General features: G+C 40.7%; 1 protein-coding gene across 13 annotated transcripts in view; it reads left to right on the top strand.

Moving 5' to 3' along the window:
- The window catches only part of PFKFB1 (6-phosphofructo-2-kinase/fructose-2,6-biphosphatase 1), a 185,975-nt gene that overhangs the window by 46,013 nt on the left and 122,969 nt on the right, over window positions 1-16,993 (top strand). For 11 of the 13 annotated variants that reach the window (XR_009517978.1, XM_069540326.1, XM_060002098.1 and 8 more), the window contains exon 2: window positions 15,584-15,709. Coding sequence is in view for 12 of the 13 variants with exons in the window: in XM_069540326.1 (XP_069396427.1) it covers window positions 15,584-15,709 (126 nt within the window). In the remaining variant the exon portion in view is untranslated. Of the gene's footprint in view, window positions 1-4,804; window positions 4,897-5,045; window positions 5,109-15,583; window positions 15,710-16,993 lie in introns of all 13 variants that reach the window. The other 2 variants (XM_060002100.1, XM_060002099.1) reach the window with 2 other exon arrangements.

The following is a 16,993-nucleotide window of genomic DNA, read 5'->3' as shown; positions in this document are numbered from 1 at the left end:
ATATATGGGTCTTGTTTTTGTATCCATTCAGCCAATCTGTGTGTTTTGGTGGGAGCATTTAGTCCATTTACATTTAAGGTAATTATTGATATGTATGTTCCCATTCCCATTTTCTTAATTGTTTTGGGTTCGTTATGGTAGGTCTTTTCCTTCTCTTGTGTTTCTTGCCTAGAGAAGTTCCTTTAGCAGTTGTTGTAGAGCTGGTTTGGTGGTGCAGAACTCTCTCAGCTTTTGCTTGTCTGTAAAGGTTTTAATTTCTCCATCAAGTCTGAAAGAGATCCTTGCTTGGTAAAGCAATCTTGGTTGTAGGTTTTTCTCCTTCATCACTTTAAATATGTCCTGCCAGCCCCTTCTGGCTTGCAGAGTTTCTGCTGAAAGATCAGCTGTTAACCTTATGGGGATTCCCCTGTGTGTTATTTGTTGTTTTTCCCTTGCTGCTTTTAATATGTTTTCTTTGTATTTCATTTTTGACAGTTTGATTAATATGTGTCTTGGCATATTTCTCCTTGGATTTATCCTGTATGGGACTCTCTGTGCTTCCTGGACTGGATTAACTGTTTCCTTTCCCATATTAGGAAAGTTTTCAACTATAATCTCTTCAAATATTTTCTCAGTCCCTTTCTTTTTCTCTTCTTCTTCTGGAACCCCTATAATTCGAATGTTGGTGCGTTTAATGTTGTCCTAGAGGTCTCTGAGACTGTCCTCAGTTCCTTTCATTCTTTCTTCTTTATTCTGCTCTGCAGTAGTTATTTCCACCATTTTATCCTCCAGGTCACTTATCCGTTCTTCTGCCTCAGTTATTCTGCTATTGATCCCATCTAGAGTATTTTTAGTTTCATTTATTGTGTTGTTCATCATTGTTTGTTTCATCTTTAGTTCTTCTAGGTACTTGTTAAATGTTTCTTGCATTTTCTCTATTCTATTTCCAAGATCTTGGATCATCTTTACTATCATTATTCTGAATTCTTTTTCAGGTAGACTGCCTATTTCCTCTTCATTTGTTAGGTCTGGTGGGTTTTTATCTTGCTCCTTCATCTGCTGTGTGTTTTTCTGTCTTTTCATTTTGCTTATCTTACTGTGTTTGGGGTCTCCTTTTTGCAGGCTGAAGGTTTGTAGTTCCTGTTGTTTTTGGTGTCTGTCCCCAGTGGCTAAGGTTGGTTCAGTGGGTTGTGTAGGCTTCCTGGTGGAGGGTACTAGTGCCTGTGTTCTGGTGGATGAGGCTGGATCTTGTCTTTCTGGTGGGCAGGTCCACGTCTGGTGGTGTGTTTTGGGGTGTCTGTAGACTTATATGATTTGGGGCAGCCTCTCTGCTAATGGGTGGGGTTGTGTTCCTGTCTTGCTAGTTGTTTGGCATAGGATGTCCAGCACCTTAGCTTGCTGGTCGTTGAGTGAAGCTGGGTCCTGGTGTTGAGATGGAGATCTCTGGGAGATTTTCGCCGTTTGATATTATGTGCAGCTGGGAGGCCTCTTGTGGACCAGTGTCCTGAATTTGGCTTTCCCACCTCAGAGGCACAGCACTGACTCCTGGCTGCAGCACCAAGAGCCTTTCATCCACACGGCTCAGAAGAAAAGGGAGAAAAAGTAGAAAGAAAGAATTAGTAGAAGTAGAAAGAAAGAAAGAAAGGAGCGAGGGAGGGAGGGCGGGAGCAAGGAAGGAAGGAGGGAAGGAAGGAAAAAAAGAAAGAAGACAAAGTAAAATAAAGTATGATAAAATATAATGAAGTTATTAAAATAAAAAAATAATTATTAAGAGGGAAAAAAAACAAAAAGTGGATGGATAGAATCCAGAACAAATGGTGGAAGCAAAGCTATACAGACAAAATCTCACGCAGAATCATACACATACACACTCAGAAAAAGAGGAAAAGAGGAAAAAATCATAAATCTTGCTCTCAAAGTCCACCTCCTCAATTTGGGATGATTCGTGGTCCAAAGGATGGAAGGAAGGAAAGAAAGAACGAAGATAAAGTAAAATAAAATAAGGTTATTAAAATAAAAAGTGATTATTAAGAAAAAAAAACAGGACGGATAGAACCCTCAGACAAATGGTGGAAGCAAAGCTCTACAGACAAAATCTCACACAGTAGCATACACATACACACAAAAAAAGGAAAAGGGGAAAGAATAATAAATCTTGCTCTCAAAGTCCACCTCCTTAATTTGGGATGATTCGTTGTCTATTTATGTATTCCACAGATGCAGGTACATCAAGTTGATTGTGGAGCTTTAATCCGCTGCTTCTGTGGCTGCTGGGAGAGATTTCCCTTTCTCTTCTTTGTTCTCACAGCTCCCGGGGCTCCGCTTTGGATTCGGCCCGCCTCTGCATGTAGGTCGCCGGAGGGCATCTGTTCTTTGCTCAGACAGGACGGAGTTAAAGGAGGAGCTGTTTCTGGGACTCTGGCTCACTCAGGCCGGGGGGTAGGGAGGGGCACGGAGTGCAGGGCGAGCCTGCGGCGGCAGAGGCTGGAGTGACGTTGCACCAGCCTGAGGGGCGGCAGAGGCTGGAGTGACGTTGCACCAGCCTGAGGCGTGCTGTGCGTTCTCCCGGGGGAGTTGTCCCTGGAACCCGTGACTCTGGCAGTGGTGGGCTGCACAGGCTCGCCAGAAGCGGGGTGTGGATAGTGACCTGTGTTCACAGACAGGCTTCTTGTTGGCGGCAGCAGCGGCCTTAGCATCTCATGTCTGTCTCTGGGGTCCGCACTTTTAGCCGCGGCTCGCGCGCGTCTCTGGAGCTTCTTTAAGCAGCGTTCTTAATCCCCTCTCTTGGCGCACCAGGAAATAAAGAGGGAAGAAAAAGTCTCTTGCCTCTTCGGCAGGTCCAGACTTTTCCCCGGACTCCCTCCCGGCTAGCCGCGGTGCACTAACGCCCTGCAGGCTGTGTTCACGCTGCCAACACCAGTCCTCTCCCTGCGCTCCGACCGAAGCCTGAGCCTCAGCTCCCAGCCCCGCCCGCCCCGGTGGGTGAGCAGACAAGCCTCTCGGCTGGTGAGTGCCGGTCGGCCCTGATCCTCTGTGCTGGAATCTCTCCACTTTGCCCTCCGCACCCCTGTTGCTGTGCTCTCCTCCGCGGCTCCGAAGCTCCCCCCCTCCACCACCCGCAGTCTCTGCCCGCGAAGGGGCTTCCTAGTGTGTGGATACTTTTCCTCCTTCACAGCTCCCTCCCGCTGGTGCAGGACCCGTCCCTATCCTTTTGTCTCTGTTTATTCTTTTTTCTTTTGTCCTACCCAGGTACGTGGGGGGTTTCTTGCCTTTTGGGAGGTCTGAGGTCTTCTGCCAGCGTTCAGTAGGTGTTCTGTAGGAGTTGTTCCACGTGTAGATGTATTTCTGGTGTATCTGTGGGGAGGAAGGTGATCTCCGCATCTCACTCTTCTGCCATCTTCCCAGAAGTCCCTGGGGTTTTATCTTGTTCTTTCATCAGGAACATATTCCTCTGCTGTCTCATTTTGTCTAATTTTCTGTGTTTGTGGTCTCTGTTCTGCAGGCTGCAGGATTGTCATTTCTTTTGCTTCTGGTGTCTGCGTCCTGCTGGGTAAGGCTTGTCTAGAGGCTTGTGCAGGCTTCCTGGTGGGAGGGACTAGTGCCTGACCACTGTTGGTTGGGGCTGGATCTTGTCCCTCAGGTGGACAGGGCTGTGGCAAGTGGTGTGTTTAGAGGTGGCTGTAGGCTCAGGAAGACTTTAGGCAGCCTGTCTGCTGATGGGTGGAGCTGTGTTACTGCCCTGTTGGTTGTTTGGCCTGAGGCCTCCCAGCTCTGTAGCCTACAGGATGTTGGGTAGAGCCAGGTCTTGCTGCGAAAATGGCAGCTTCCAGGAGAGCTCATGCCAATGAATACTCCCCAGAGTCTCTGCCTGCACTGTTCTTTTTCCCACAGTGAGCTTCAGCCACCCCATAACTCCCCAGGAGACCTTCAAAGGCCAGCATGTAGGTCTGAACCAGGCTCCTCTCTGAAGTCACTGCTTTTCCCTGGGTTCTGGGGCACATGAGAACTAGTGTGCACCCTCTAAGAGTATAGTTTCTGTTTCCACCAGTCCTGTGGAGTTCTTGTGATCAAACCCCACTGGCCTTCACAGCTAAATGCTCTGGGGGCTCCTCCTCCCAATGCCAGACCCCCAGACTTGTAAGCTTGATGCAGGGCTCAGAACTCTCACTCCTGTGGGAGAATCTCTGCAATATAGTTTTGTTCCAGTTTGTGGGTCACCCATCTGGTGGGTATGGGATTTGACTGCATTGCAAATGTGCCTCTCCTACCATCTTTTTGTGGCTTCTTCTTTGTCTTTGGATGTAGAATATCTTTTTTGGTAGGTTCCTATCTTTTTTGTTAATGGTTGTTCAGCAGTTAGTTGTGATTTTGGTGTTTCTGTGAGAGGTGGTGAGCTCAAGTCCTTCTACTCCACCATCTTGTCTCCAACCCCCATAACCAATCTTCTTTTATGGAAGAACCCTGAAGTATGAACAGGTGATTTCACACAATTCTAAGGTACAGCTTTCTGGAGGGAGAGGAACAGACGAGCAGTTCACTGAGTTCTCATTACCAGGTTCAGTGACACCCCTTGCTCTTCACCACTTCTTTTGGTTCTCCACAGCATACATTTTCTGGCCCATTTCATGAAAAGGAAAGATATCATGGAAAATATCCTAGAGAGTAGTTGAAGGCACTAGTGAATGCAGATCAATGAATCCCTGCAGTTGAACCATCCAATTCTGCCTGGCTCATACCTCTTTGGGTTCTCACTGGGCAGTGTTCCCTCTGTTGTCTCTGCACCCCGGGATAATGTGACAAGGTAGCTCTGATACTGTCTGTGCAGGTTTCTGTCTGTTCTGGCTGCTTCAAACTAGCTGCTGCACTCTCCTCCAAGGCTCTGAAGCTTTCCCTCTGTCCTGGCTGATTTCCCTGCAGGTAAGGGGACTTCCCAGGGTGTGGGACCTTTCTGTCTTTCACAGCTCTCTCCCAGGTGTTCAGGTCCTGCCCCAATTTCTTTCCCTCTTTCTTTTTCTCTTTCTTCTTTTGTCCTACCCTGTTACATGGAGATTTTCTTGCCCTTTCAGGAGTCTGAGGTCTGAGTCTGCCAGCGTTCAGTAGATCTTCTGTGAGAATCATTCCACGTGAAGGTATATTTTTGATGTATTTGTGGGAGGAGGTGAGATTCATATTCTACTGCCCTGCCATCTTGATCTGGTCTCTCATTCAAGAATTTTTATAATAGATAATTTTAGACAATTCCATCGTCTGTGTCATCTCATGATTTCATGTCTGTTGATGGTCTTTTTTCATGTGAGTTGAGATTTCATAGTTATTTGTATCTTGATTGATTTTAGTTTGTATTGTGGACATTGTAAATATCATTTAAGACCAAGAGTATTATTTTTATCCTATGGAGGTTGATGTTTTTGTTTTACCCTTCTGTGTATTGGGGTTCCAATTTTTTGAACATTTTTGAAACTTTCATAGTACTGTTTAGACCAGTAGGGTGTGTGCATAACCTAGTGGTCAGTGTGGAACTTGGGATGATTCACTTTCCAAATCTTTGGTAGGCTGATTAGGGTCACATCAAAGCACTCACAGATCAAACGTGAGCCCAGCAGTTCAAAACCACTTTTCGTAATTTCTTTTCTAAACTGTTCCCTCTCCCGTAGTTTTTCAGTACTTTCCATTTCTCTAGGCTCCCATTTTCTGTCCTCTGTTCAGAAACCACCCACTTTCTTGGTAGTATCACTCCCAGAAACAAGTTGCAGGAGAGAGAGAGGAAAAATTAGTATGAAGTTTAGTTTTGTCCCCTTGACGCCATGACTCCACCTAGAGAAAGGACCTTATCCCTGAGATTTTTGATTACTGGCAGTTCCCTTTATGGACCACTCTTGCTTCTGGACTACTTTTGCTGTCACTACTCCCACTGTGGGACCAAAACAGAAGTAGAGTAAATAAAATCCTAGGAATGTCTCACATTCTCACATTTAGGAGTTCTCTTTTCCACTCCTTAAGCCATAACATCAAGGCTTCTCCTGTATTGCCCTCTGACTGTTAAACAATGCTCACCTCTGGGTTTCATATCATGTCCAATTCAGGCTTAGGATTCTGGAGGGAAAAAAATAATGTTGAACTCAACCATTTAGGTGGTATTTCAAACTCTGATCTTTTCTCAATCCATCTGCCTATATTTACTTTTCAGTTTTCAAATAGGTGTTCATGAATTCTATCAAGGTTTTATATTCGAGTTAGTTAGTGAGAGATAAAAGAAGGTCCCAGAACTGGACCCAGCTGCATGTGTTTTGTAGATGGCTTCTAGTTGATTCTTGCTTTTTTGTCCACTCTGACAATCTCTGTCTTTTAACTGGTGTGTTTAGAAAATTCACATTCAAAGTGATTTTTAATACAGTTGGATTAAAATCTACCATCTTGCTGTTTTTCTATTCATTGCATTTGTTCTTTGTTCTCTTTCTCTCTCTTTCGACTTTTCTTATTTTATTTGAGTATTTTTATGATCCCATTTTATCTCCTCTATTTCCTTATAATTTATATATCTTTAAAAAAATTTAGTGGTTCCCTAGGGTTTACAATGTACAGTTTAAAATAATTGGGTTCATCTTCAAATAACACTATATTGTTTTGCATGTAGTCCAAGTACCTTACAAAAGAATATTCCCAATCTTACTCCCTTCCCTTGTGTCACCATTGTAATCATTTAATTTTTACATTTGCTATAAACACTCAATACATTGTTACTATTATTGCTTTAAACAGTTGGGTTGTTTTAATTGGAAATATAGTTGAGATACAATATTATGTTTCAGGTTTACTACATAATGACTTAACATTTGCATATATTATGAAATGATCACCATGATAAGTCTAGTAACCATCTGTCCCCATACAAAGTTATTATTATTACAATATTATCAACCATATTCCTTATGCTGCATATTACATCCCTGTGGCTTATTTATTTTATAACTGGAGGTTTGTACCTCTCAATCCTCTTTATCTATTCACCCCCAACCATCCATTTTTTCTCTGCATCTATGGGTCTGTTTTCATTTTTTGTTTGATTTTTTTTTATTTTTTGGATTTTGCATATAAGTGAGAACATATGGTATTTGTCTTTCTCTGTCTGACTTATTTCACTTCACATAATACAATGTAGATCCATCCATGAGGTCACAAAGGTAAAGATTTCATTTTTTATGGCTGAATAATATTCCACTGTGTGTGTATACATATAATATAAATTATATATATATATATAACAGATCTTCTTTATCCATTCATCTATTGATGGACACTTAGATTGCTTCCATATCTTGGCTATTGTAATTAATGCTTCAACGAACAGGGGAGTACATATATCTTTTGTGATTACTGTTTTTTGTTTTCTTCAGATAAATACCAAAAAGTGGAATTGCTGGATCATATGGTAGTTCTAGCTTTAACTTCTTGAGGAAACCCTCACTGTTTTCATAGTGGCTGAACCAGTTTACAATCCTAACAACAGTGTACGAGGGTTCCCTTTTCTCCACATCAGTCAGTTAATTTTTAGAACAATTAAGAATATGGAAAATAAAAAGATATATTTTGCCTTCACGTATTCCTTTCCCAATGCTCTCACTTAAATTATGTAGATCCAATTTCTGACCTATATCATATCCCTTCTGCGTAAATAATGTCCTTTAATATTTCTTATAAGACACATCTGCTGTTGATGAATTTCCCATTTTTGTTTGAAAAAAAGTCTATTTTGCCTTTATTTTTTTTATTTAGAGTTTTTTTTACATCTTTATTTGACTATGATTGCTTTACAACTGTGTGTTAGTTTCTGCTTTATAACAAAGTGAATCAGTTATACATATACATATATTCCCATATCCCTTCCCTCTTGCGTCTCCCTCCCTCTCACCCTCCCTATCCCACTCCTCCAGGCAGTCACAAAGGACCGAGCTGACCTCCCTGCGCTATGCGGCTGCTTCCCACTAGCTATCTACCTTATGTTTGGTAGTGTATATATGTCCATGCCTCTCTCTAGCTGTGTCACAATTTACGCATCCCCCCTCCCCATATCCTCAAGTCCATTCTCTAGTAGGTCTGTGTCTTTATGCCTGTTTTACCCCTAGATTCTCCATGACATTTTCTTTTTCTTAAATTCCATATATATGTGTTAGCATACGGTATTGGTCTTTCTCTTTCTGACTTACTTCACTCTGTATGACAGACTCTAGGTCTATTCACCTCATTACAAATAACTCAGTTTCATTTCTTTTTATGGCTGACTAATATTCCATTGTATATATGTGCCACATCTTCTTTATCCATTCATCTGATGATGGACACTTAGGTTGTTTCCATCTCTGGGCTATTGTAAATAGAGCTGCAATGAACATTTTGGTACATGACACTTTTTGAATTATGGTTTTCTCAGGGTATATGCCCAGGAGTGGGATATATGGTAGTACTATTTGTAGGTTTTTAAGGAACCTCCATACTGTTCTCCATAGTGGCTGTATCAATTTACATTCCCACCAGCAGTGCAAGAGTGTTCCCTTTTCTCCACACCCTCTCCAGCATTTATTGTTTCTAGATTTTTTTTTTTTGGTGGTACGCGGGCCTCTTACTGTTGTGGCCTCTCCCATTGCCGAGCACAGGCTCAAGACGCGCGGGTTCAGCGGCCATGGCTCACGGGCCCAGCCAGCCACTCCACGGCATGTGGGATCTTCCCAGGATGGGTCACGAACCCACGTCCCCTGCATCGGCAGGCGGACTGTCAACCACTGCGCCACCAGGGAAGCCCTGTTTCTAGATTTTTTGATGATGGCCATTCTGACTGCTGTGAGATGATATCTCATTGTAGTTTTGATTTGCATTTCTCTAATGATTAATGATGTTGAACATTCTTTCATGTGTTTGTTGGCAGTCTGTATATCTTCTTTGGAGAAATGTCTATTTAGTTCTTCTGCCCATTTTTGTATTGGGTTGTATGTTGTTTTTTATTGAGCTGCATGAGCTGCTTATAAATTTTGGAGATTAATCCTTTGTCAGTTGCTTCATTTGCAAACATTTTCTCCCAATCTGAGGGTTGTCTTTTGGTCTTGTTTATGGTTTCCTTTGCTGTGCAAAAGCTTTGAAGTTTCATTAGGTCCCATTTGTGTATTTTTGTTTTTATTTCCATTTCTCTAGGAGGTGGGTCAAAAAGGATCTTGCTGTGATTTATGTCATAGAGTGTTCTGCCTATATTTTCCTCTAAGAATTTGATGGTTTCTGGCCTTATATTTAGGTCTTTAATCCATTTTGAGCTTATTTTTGTGTATGGTGTTAGGGAGTGATCTAATCTCATACTTCTACATGTACCTGTCCAGTTTTCCCAGCACCACTTATTGAAGAGGCTGTCCTTTCTCCACTGTACATTCCTACCTCCTTTATCAAAGATAAGGTGACCATATGTGCGTGGGTTTGCCTCTGGGCTTTCTATCCTGTTCCATTTGTCTATCTTTCTGTTTCTGTGCCAGTACCATACTGTCTTGACTACTGTACCTTTGTAGTATAGTCTGAAGACAAGGAGCCTGATTCCTCCAGCTCCTTTTTTCGTTCTCAAGATTGCTTTGGCTATTTGGGGTCTTTTGTGCTTCCATACAAATTGTGAAATTTTTTGTTCTAGTTCTGTGAAAAATGCCAGTGGTAGTTTGATAGGGATTGCATTGAATCTATAGATTGCTTTGGGTAGTAGAGTCATTTTCACAATGTTGATTCTTCCAATCCAAGAACATGGTATATCTCTCCATCTATTTGTATCATCTTTAATTTCTTTCATCAGTGTCTTATAATTTTCTGCATACAGGTCTTTTGTCTCCTTAGGTAGGTTTATTCCTAGATATTTTATTCTTTTTGTTGCAATGGTAAATGGGAGTGTTTTCTTGATTTCACTTTCAGATTTTTCATCATTAGTGGATAGAAATGCCAGAAATTTCTGTGCATTAATTTTGTATCCGGCTACTTTACCAAATTCATTGATTAGCTCTAGTAGTTTTCTGGTAGCATCTTTAGGATTCTCTATGTATAGTATCATGTCATCTGCAAACAGTGACAGCTTTACTTCTTCTTTTATGATTTGGATTCCTTTTATTTCCTTTCCTTCTCTGATTGCTGTGGCTAAAACTTCCAAAACTATGTGGAATAAGAGTGGTTGGAGTGGGCAACCTTGTCTTGTTCCTGATCTTAGTGGAAATGCTTTCAGGTTTTCACCGTTGAGGATGATGTTGGCTGTGGGTTTGTCATATATGACCTTTATTATGTTGAGGAAAGTTCCCTCTATGCCTACTTTCTGCAGGGTTTTTATCATAAATGGGTGTTGAATTTTGTCAAAAGCTTTCTCTGCATCTATTGAGATGATCATATCGTTTTTCTCCCTCAGTTTGTTAATATGGTTTACCACATTGATTGATTTGCGTATATTGAAGAATCCTTGCATTCCTGGAATAAACCCCACTTGATCATGGTGTATGATCCTTTTAATGTGCTGTTGGATTCTGTTTGCTAGTATTTTGTTGAGGATTTTTGCATCTATGTTCATCAGTGATATCGGCCTGTAGTTTTCCGTGTTTGTGACATTCTTGTCTGGTTTTGGTATCAAGGTGATGGTGGCCTCGTAGAATGAGTTTGGGAGTGCTTCTCTCTCTGCTATATTTTGGAAGTGTTTGAGAAGAGTAGGTGTTATCTGTTCTCTAAATGTTTGATAGAATTCACCTGTGAGGCCACCTGGTCCTGGGCTTTTGTTTGTTGGAAGATTTTTTTTTTGGAAGATTTTTAATCACAGTTTCAATTTCAATGCTTGTGATTGGTCTTTTCATATTATCCATTTCTTCCTGGTTCAGTATTGGCAGGGTGTCCATTTCGAAGAATTTGTCCATTTCTTCCAGCTTGTCCATTTTATTGGCATAGAGTTGCTTGTAGTAATGTCTCATGATCTTTTGTATTTTTTCAGTGTCAGTTGTTACTTCTCCTTTTTCATTTCTAATTCCATTGAGTTGAGTCTTCTTCCTTTTGTTCTTGAAGAGTCTGGCTAATGATTTATCAATTTTGTTTATCTTCTCAAAGAACCAGCTTTTAGTTTTGTTGATCTTTGTTATCGTTTCCTTCATTTCTTTTTCATTTATTTCTGATCTGATTTTTATGATTTCTTTCCTTCTTCTAAGTTTGGGGTTTTTTTGTTGTTCTTTCTTTAGTTGCTTTAGGTACAAGGTTAGGTTGTTTATTCAAGATGTTTCCTGTTTCTTAAGGTAGCATTTTATTGCTATAAACTTCCCTCTTAGAACTGCTTTTGCTGCATCCCATAGGTTTTGGGTCGTCGTGTCTCCATTGTCATTTGTTTCTATGTATTTTTTGATTTCCTCTTTGATTTCTTCAGTGATCACTTCGTTATTAATTAGTTTATTGTTTAGCTCCATGTGTTTGTAGTTTTTACAGGTCTTTTCCTGTAATTGATATCTAGTCTCATAGCGTTGTGGTTGGAAAAGATACTTGATACAATTTCAATTTTCTTAAATTTACCAAGGCTAGATTTGTGATCTGAGGTATGATCTATCCTGGAGAATGTTCCATGAGCACTTGAGAAAAATGTGTATTGTGTTGTTTTTGGATGGAGTGTCCTATAATTATCAATTAAGTCCATCTTGTTTAATGTATCATTTAAATCTTGTGTTTCCTTACTTATTTTCATTTTGGATGATCTGTCCATGGGTGAAAGTGGGGTGTTAAAGTCCCCTACTATGAATGTGTTACTGTCGGTTGCCCCTTTTATGGCTGTTAGTATTTGCCTTATGTATTGAGGTGCTCTTATGTTGGGTGCATAAATATTTACAATTGTTATATCTTCTTCTTGGATGGATCCCTTCATCATTATGTAGTGTCCTCCTTTGTGTCTTCTAATTGTCTTTATTTTAAAGTCTATTTTGTCTGATATGAGAAGTGCTACTCCAGATTTCTTTGGGTTTGCATTTGCATGGTATATCTTTTTCCATCCCCTTACTTTCAGTCTGTATGTGTCTCTAGGTCTGAAGTGGGTCTCTTGTAGACAGCATATGTATGGGTCTTGTTTTTGTATCCATTCAGCCAATCTGTGTCTTTTGGTGGGAGCATTTCATCCATTTACATTTAAGGTAATTATCGAAATGTATGTTCCTATTCCCATTTTCTTAATTATTTTGAGTTCGTTATTGTAGGTCTTTTCCTTCTCTTGTGTTTCTTGCCTAGAGAAGTTCCTTTAGCATTTGTTGTAAATCTGGTTTGGTGGTGCTGAACTCTCTCAGCTTTTGCTTGTCTGTAAAGATTTTAATCTCGCTATCAAATCTGAATGAGATCCTTGCTGGGTAGAGTAATCTTAGTTGCAGGTTTTCCTCCTTCATCACTTTAAATATGTCCTGCCAGTCCCTTCTGGCTTGTGGAGTTTCTGCTGAACGATCAGCTGTTAACCTTATGGGGATTCCCCTGTGTGTTATTTGTTGTTTTTCCCTTGCTGCTTTTAATATGTTTTCTTTGTATTTAATTTTTGACAGTTTGATTAATATGTTTCTTTGCGTATTTGTCCTTGGATTTATCCTGTATGGGACTCTCTGTTCTTCCTGGACTTGATTAAGTATTTCCTTTCCCATATTAGGGAAGTTTTCAACTATAATCTCTTCAAATATTTTCTCAGTCCCTTTCTTTTTCTCTTCTTCTTCTGGAACCCCTATAATTCGAATGTTGGTGCGTTTAATTTTGTTCCAGAGGTCTCTGAGACTGTCCTCAGTTCTTTCATTCTTTCTTCTTTCTTCTGCTCTGCAGTAGTTATTTCCACCATTTTATCCTCCAGGTCACTTATCCGTTCTTCTGCCTCAGTTATTCTGCTATTGATCCCATCTAGAGATTTTTAGTTTCATTTATTGTGTTGTTCATCATTGTTTGTTTCATCTTTAGTTCTTCTAGGTACTTGTTAAATGTTTCTTGCATTTTCTCTAATCTATTTCCAAGATTTTGGATCATCTTTACTATCATTATTCTGAATTCTTTTTCAGGTAGACTGCCTATTTCCTCTTCATTTGTTAGGTCTGGTGGGTTTTTATGTTGGTCCTTCATCTGCTGTGTGTATTTCTGTCTTCTCATTTTGCTTATCTTACTGTGTTTGGGGTCTCCTTTTAGCAGGCTGCAGGTTCGTAGTTCCCATTGTTTTTGGTTTCTGTCCCCAGTGGCTAAGTTTGGTTCAGTGGGTTGTGTAGGCTTCCTGGTGGAGGGTACTAGTTCCTGTGTTCTGGTGGATGAGGCTGGATCGTGGCTTTCCGGTGAGCAGTTCCACATCTGGTGGTGTGTTTTGGGGTGTCTGTGGACTTATTATGATTTTAGGCAGCATCTCTGCTGATTGGTGGGGTTGTGTTCCTGTCTTGCTTGTTGTTTGGCATAGCGTGTCCAGTACTGTAGCTTGCTGGTTGTTGAGTGTAGCTGTGTGTTGGTGTTGAGATGGAGATCTCTGTGTGATTTTCACTGTTTGATATTACATGGAGCTGGGAGGTCTCTTGTGGACCAGTGTCCTGAAGCTGGCTCTCTCACCTCAGAAGCACAGCACTGACTCCTGGCTGCAGCACCAAGAGCCTTTCATCCACACTGCTCAGAATAAAAGGGGGAAAATGTAGAAAGAAAGAATTAGTAGAAGTAGAAAGAAAGAAGGAAAGAAAGAAAGAAAGAAAGGAAAGAAAGAAAGGACGGAGGGAGGGAGGGTGGGAAGGAGGTTGCCTTTATTTTTGAAGGACATTTTTGCTGAATTTAGATTTGGATTGGCAGGGTTTTTACTTTCAGTATGTTAAAGGTTCCATTCCACTATTTTTGGCTTATGTGACTCTGGTACGAAGTCTTGTGTAATTATTCTTGTTCTTCTGTATGTAAGGTGTTCCGTCCACCCTTTTTCCCTGACTGCCTTCAATATTTTATTTTGCCTGTTTTTCTGCAGTTTGAATTTGATATGTCTGGGTGTGATGTGGCTCTTTTACAAATTTTATTTACCCTGCTTTGTGTTCTCTGAGATACTTGGATCTGGGGTTTATATCAATTGCTAATTATGAAAAATGTCAGCAATTATTTATTCAAATATTTTTTCTCCATTCTCTCTCTCTTCTCCTTCTAGTATTCTAATTTGATAGTGTCCCAAAGCTCTTGGATGTTTTGTTCTGTTTTCTTTTTTTACTCTTTATTTTTTCTCTGCATTTCAGTTTGTGTAATTTCTATTGTTCTAGCTTCAATTTTGCTTATTCCTCAGCTGTGTCTAGTTCACTAATAAGCACACTGAAGGCATTCTTCAGATCTGTTAATGTGTTTTTTCTCTTGTATTTACATATGATTCTTTCTTATACATTTTATCCCTTGCTGCTATCTTATCTTGCATGTTGTCTACCTTTTTCAATATAGAAAAGTACTTAATCATATTAATCACAGCTATTTTAAGTTGTCTGTTGGAAATTCCAAAATGTGTCATAACTAAGTCTTGTCCTGATGATTTTTTTGTCTCTTCAGACTATGTTTTTTTCTTTCCTTGATTCTTCCCTTTGTGCTGCTCTCTGGAGGTAACTTACCTCTTGCATTCTTTAAAAATAAAGTCTGCTATTATTTTACTTGATTTATTTTAGCCTTGTAGTGGAGAATAGGGGACTAGGGACATACTATGTTATTTTGATTAAGTCTCAGTCTTAGGCAGGCTTATCCTGAGTCATAGAGGTGTGACTTTCCCAAATGTTCCTGCCCCTCCTCTAAATATAACTGTGAGCCTAGCACATATTCCTATCCCTCCTGGGTTATAGCATTTTTTCAAATTTTCTCCTTCACCTGTGGTGGTGAGTTTCCACCTGTGCCCTCAGTTCCTATTGCCATTCCTTCTGCAGAGCAAGGCTTGTTTTCCCTAGGGGAGATAGAGTAGATTGGTCTGGGCAGAGTTTTAGTGGTGTTGGGTATTCCTCTCTGCTAGCTGCAATGAATTTCCACCAGTGTGCTCAGACTACAGTTTTATTACCTTTCCCTGTGAAGGTTAAGGCCTTTGCTCTGCAGTGTATAAAGGCAGAATGCTTTGGGCACAGTTTCAGCAATGGATGCTGTTCTGTTTCCCTCCCCCAAACCAGAACTATAGAATATCTTTCTCCGGATTCTTATTCTTCCCTGCCAGCACCTGGTGGACTTCTTAGGGGGAAAGTCTGCAAGAGGATTCAAAACCACCTATGTCTACAGCCCCCAGGGGTTTCACATTCTCACACTAACACACAACCAACTTTTAGCAATTCATTAACAAATTTTAGCTGTTATCTTCTTATGACTACATATTATTCAGTAGTATCTGCAAAAGATAAGCAAGTACCTGGGCCCTGTTGTTCCCTGTAGATGCCTATGTCTACAGATTTTGGGTTAGCTTTTAGCATTGCAATCTCAGTTTTCTCATGAATTCAATAGAGGACAATTTGCAATTTTCCAGTTTTTGTTTTCCTTGTTCTAATGGTGGGCGAGATGCTCATTCCAATTCTACAGCTCTGAGTTGATACCAGAATATCATGTGAACCTGGGGATAAGATTTGAGGTTCTGTTTGTCTTCCAGCATCCATACCCCAGTTTACAAATTCCCCCACGATGGTGATAATGGTGGGTTTACCAGCTCGAGGAAAGACCTACATCTCCACGAAGCTCACACGATATCTCAACTGGATAGGAACACCAACTAAAGGTATGTCCCTGAAAGCCTTTGTTCTACAGCCCTCTATAGGCCAATTATGGAAAATACAGTAAGGTAGCTGACCTCAAAAGGGCAAAACCACGAGTAAAGGAATGTCTCAAAACATTATTAACAGTATTAGGACTAATACTATTACTGCTGCTGCTGCTGCTCTACTACAACTACTACTACTACTACTGCTACTACTACTACTACTACTATAGCACCACCACCACCACCACCACCACCACTAACCTCATAAATTTTTACAATTTCTTAAGTACGTAATCTGTGCCCAATCCCGTGATAGCTGCTAAGCATAAGAAAACTACAAAGATTAAATATCTGTTTTCAAGGAGCACGATTTTTGTAAGACCTGAAAAAAACCCTATGAGTAACATACTACTTTTATCACCTTTATTATTACTTCTACACCAAAAATACGATTCTTCTTAGCATTACCATTTCTTCACAACCTTAAGGTTTTCTTTAAATTTTAGGGGTGTGTGGAGTCAAGCACCTCAAAGCCCCAGCCTGGAGTCCCCCACAAGGTCTTCAGTAAAGCAGGGCACTTTAGCTCACCTCTCCTGTCCAGAAGGCGTCCACTCTCTCCAAGCCTCTCCTTAGGTCTGAGCCTATTTGCTCCCCCTCCCCAGCCGGAAGTGATCCTGCCTCTTTCCGCCTCCAGAGGGGTCTCCTTCCCTGCCTGTCAGCCTCCTCCCTCACTCCCTACTTCCAGATTTCCTTTCTCCCCAATGTGATCTCTTTTCTGCTTACTACCTCTTATTCAGCAATCATATTTTTCTATTCTCCATTTGATTTCTCTATCACCCACACTGTATCCCCATTCCTATTTGATTCCTCTGTTGCCCCTAGGAAGACTATGTTTCTCTGGGCTCCCACATCAATGCTTCCTACAGACCCCTCTATGCCAACCTTAGTTACATAGTGTGTTGTTGTAGTGTGTTGTGTGTCTGGGTCTCTCTCCCCAGGAGCTGCTCTGCGGTAGGGGACTAGATCATGTTAATTTCTATTGCTTAAGTAGGACCAAATTAAGACATTTAGAGTCTCTAAACGCTAAAAGTTAGGGTATCCCCTACATCATACGTAATTCAGAATAAAATCAGTAAATACAAGAAAGTCTACCAAAAGTTTTTATTTATCCCCCAATGACTATTGATGCTTTTAACATATATCAACTTAGCTGAAAATTACTACTGGGACTGTGTTCCTCCTTTACTGGTACACTGGTACACAAGTGCTTAGCCTCTGTCTCTTGTGGAAAGGAGCACTCCT

The sequence above is a fragment of the Delphinus delphis genome, chromosome X (genome assembly GCF_949987515.2).
Source record: "Delphinus delphis chromosome X, mDelDel1.2, whole genome shotgun sequence".
NCBI classification, from domain to species: Eukaryota; Metazoa; Chordata; class Mammalia; order Artiodactyla; family Delphinidae; genus Delphinus; species Delphinus delphis.
This window is presented reverse-complemented; position numbering and strand designations above follow the sequence as displayed.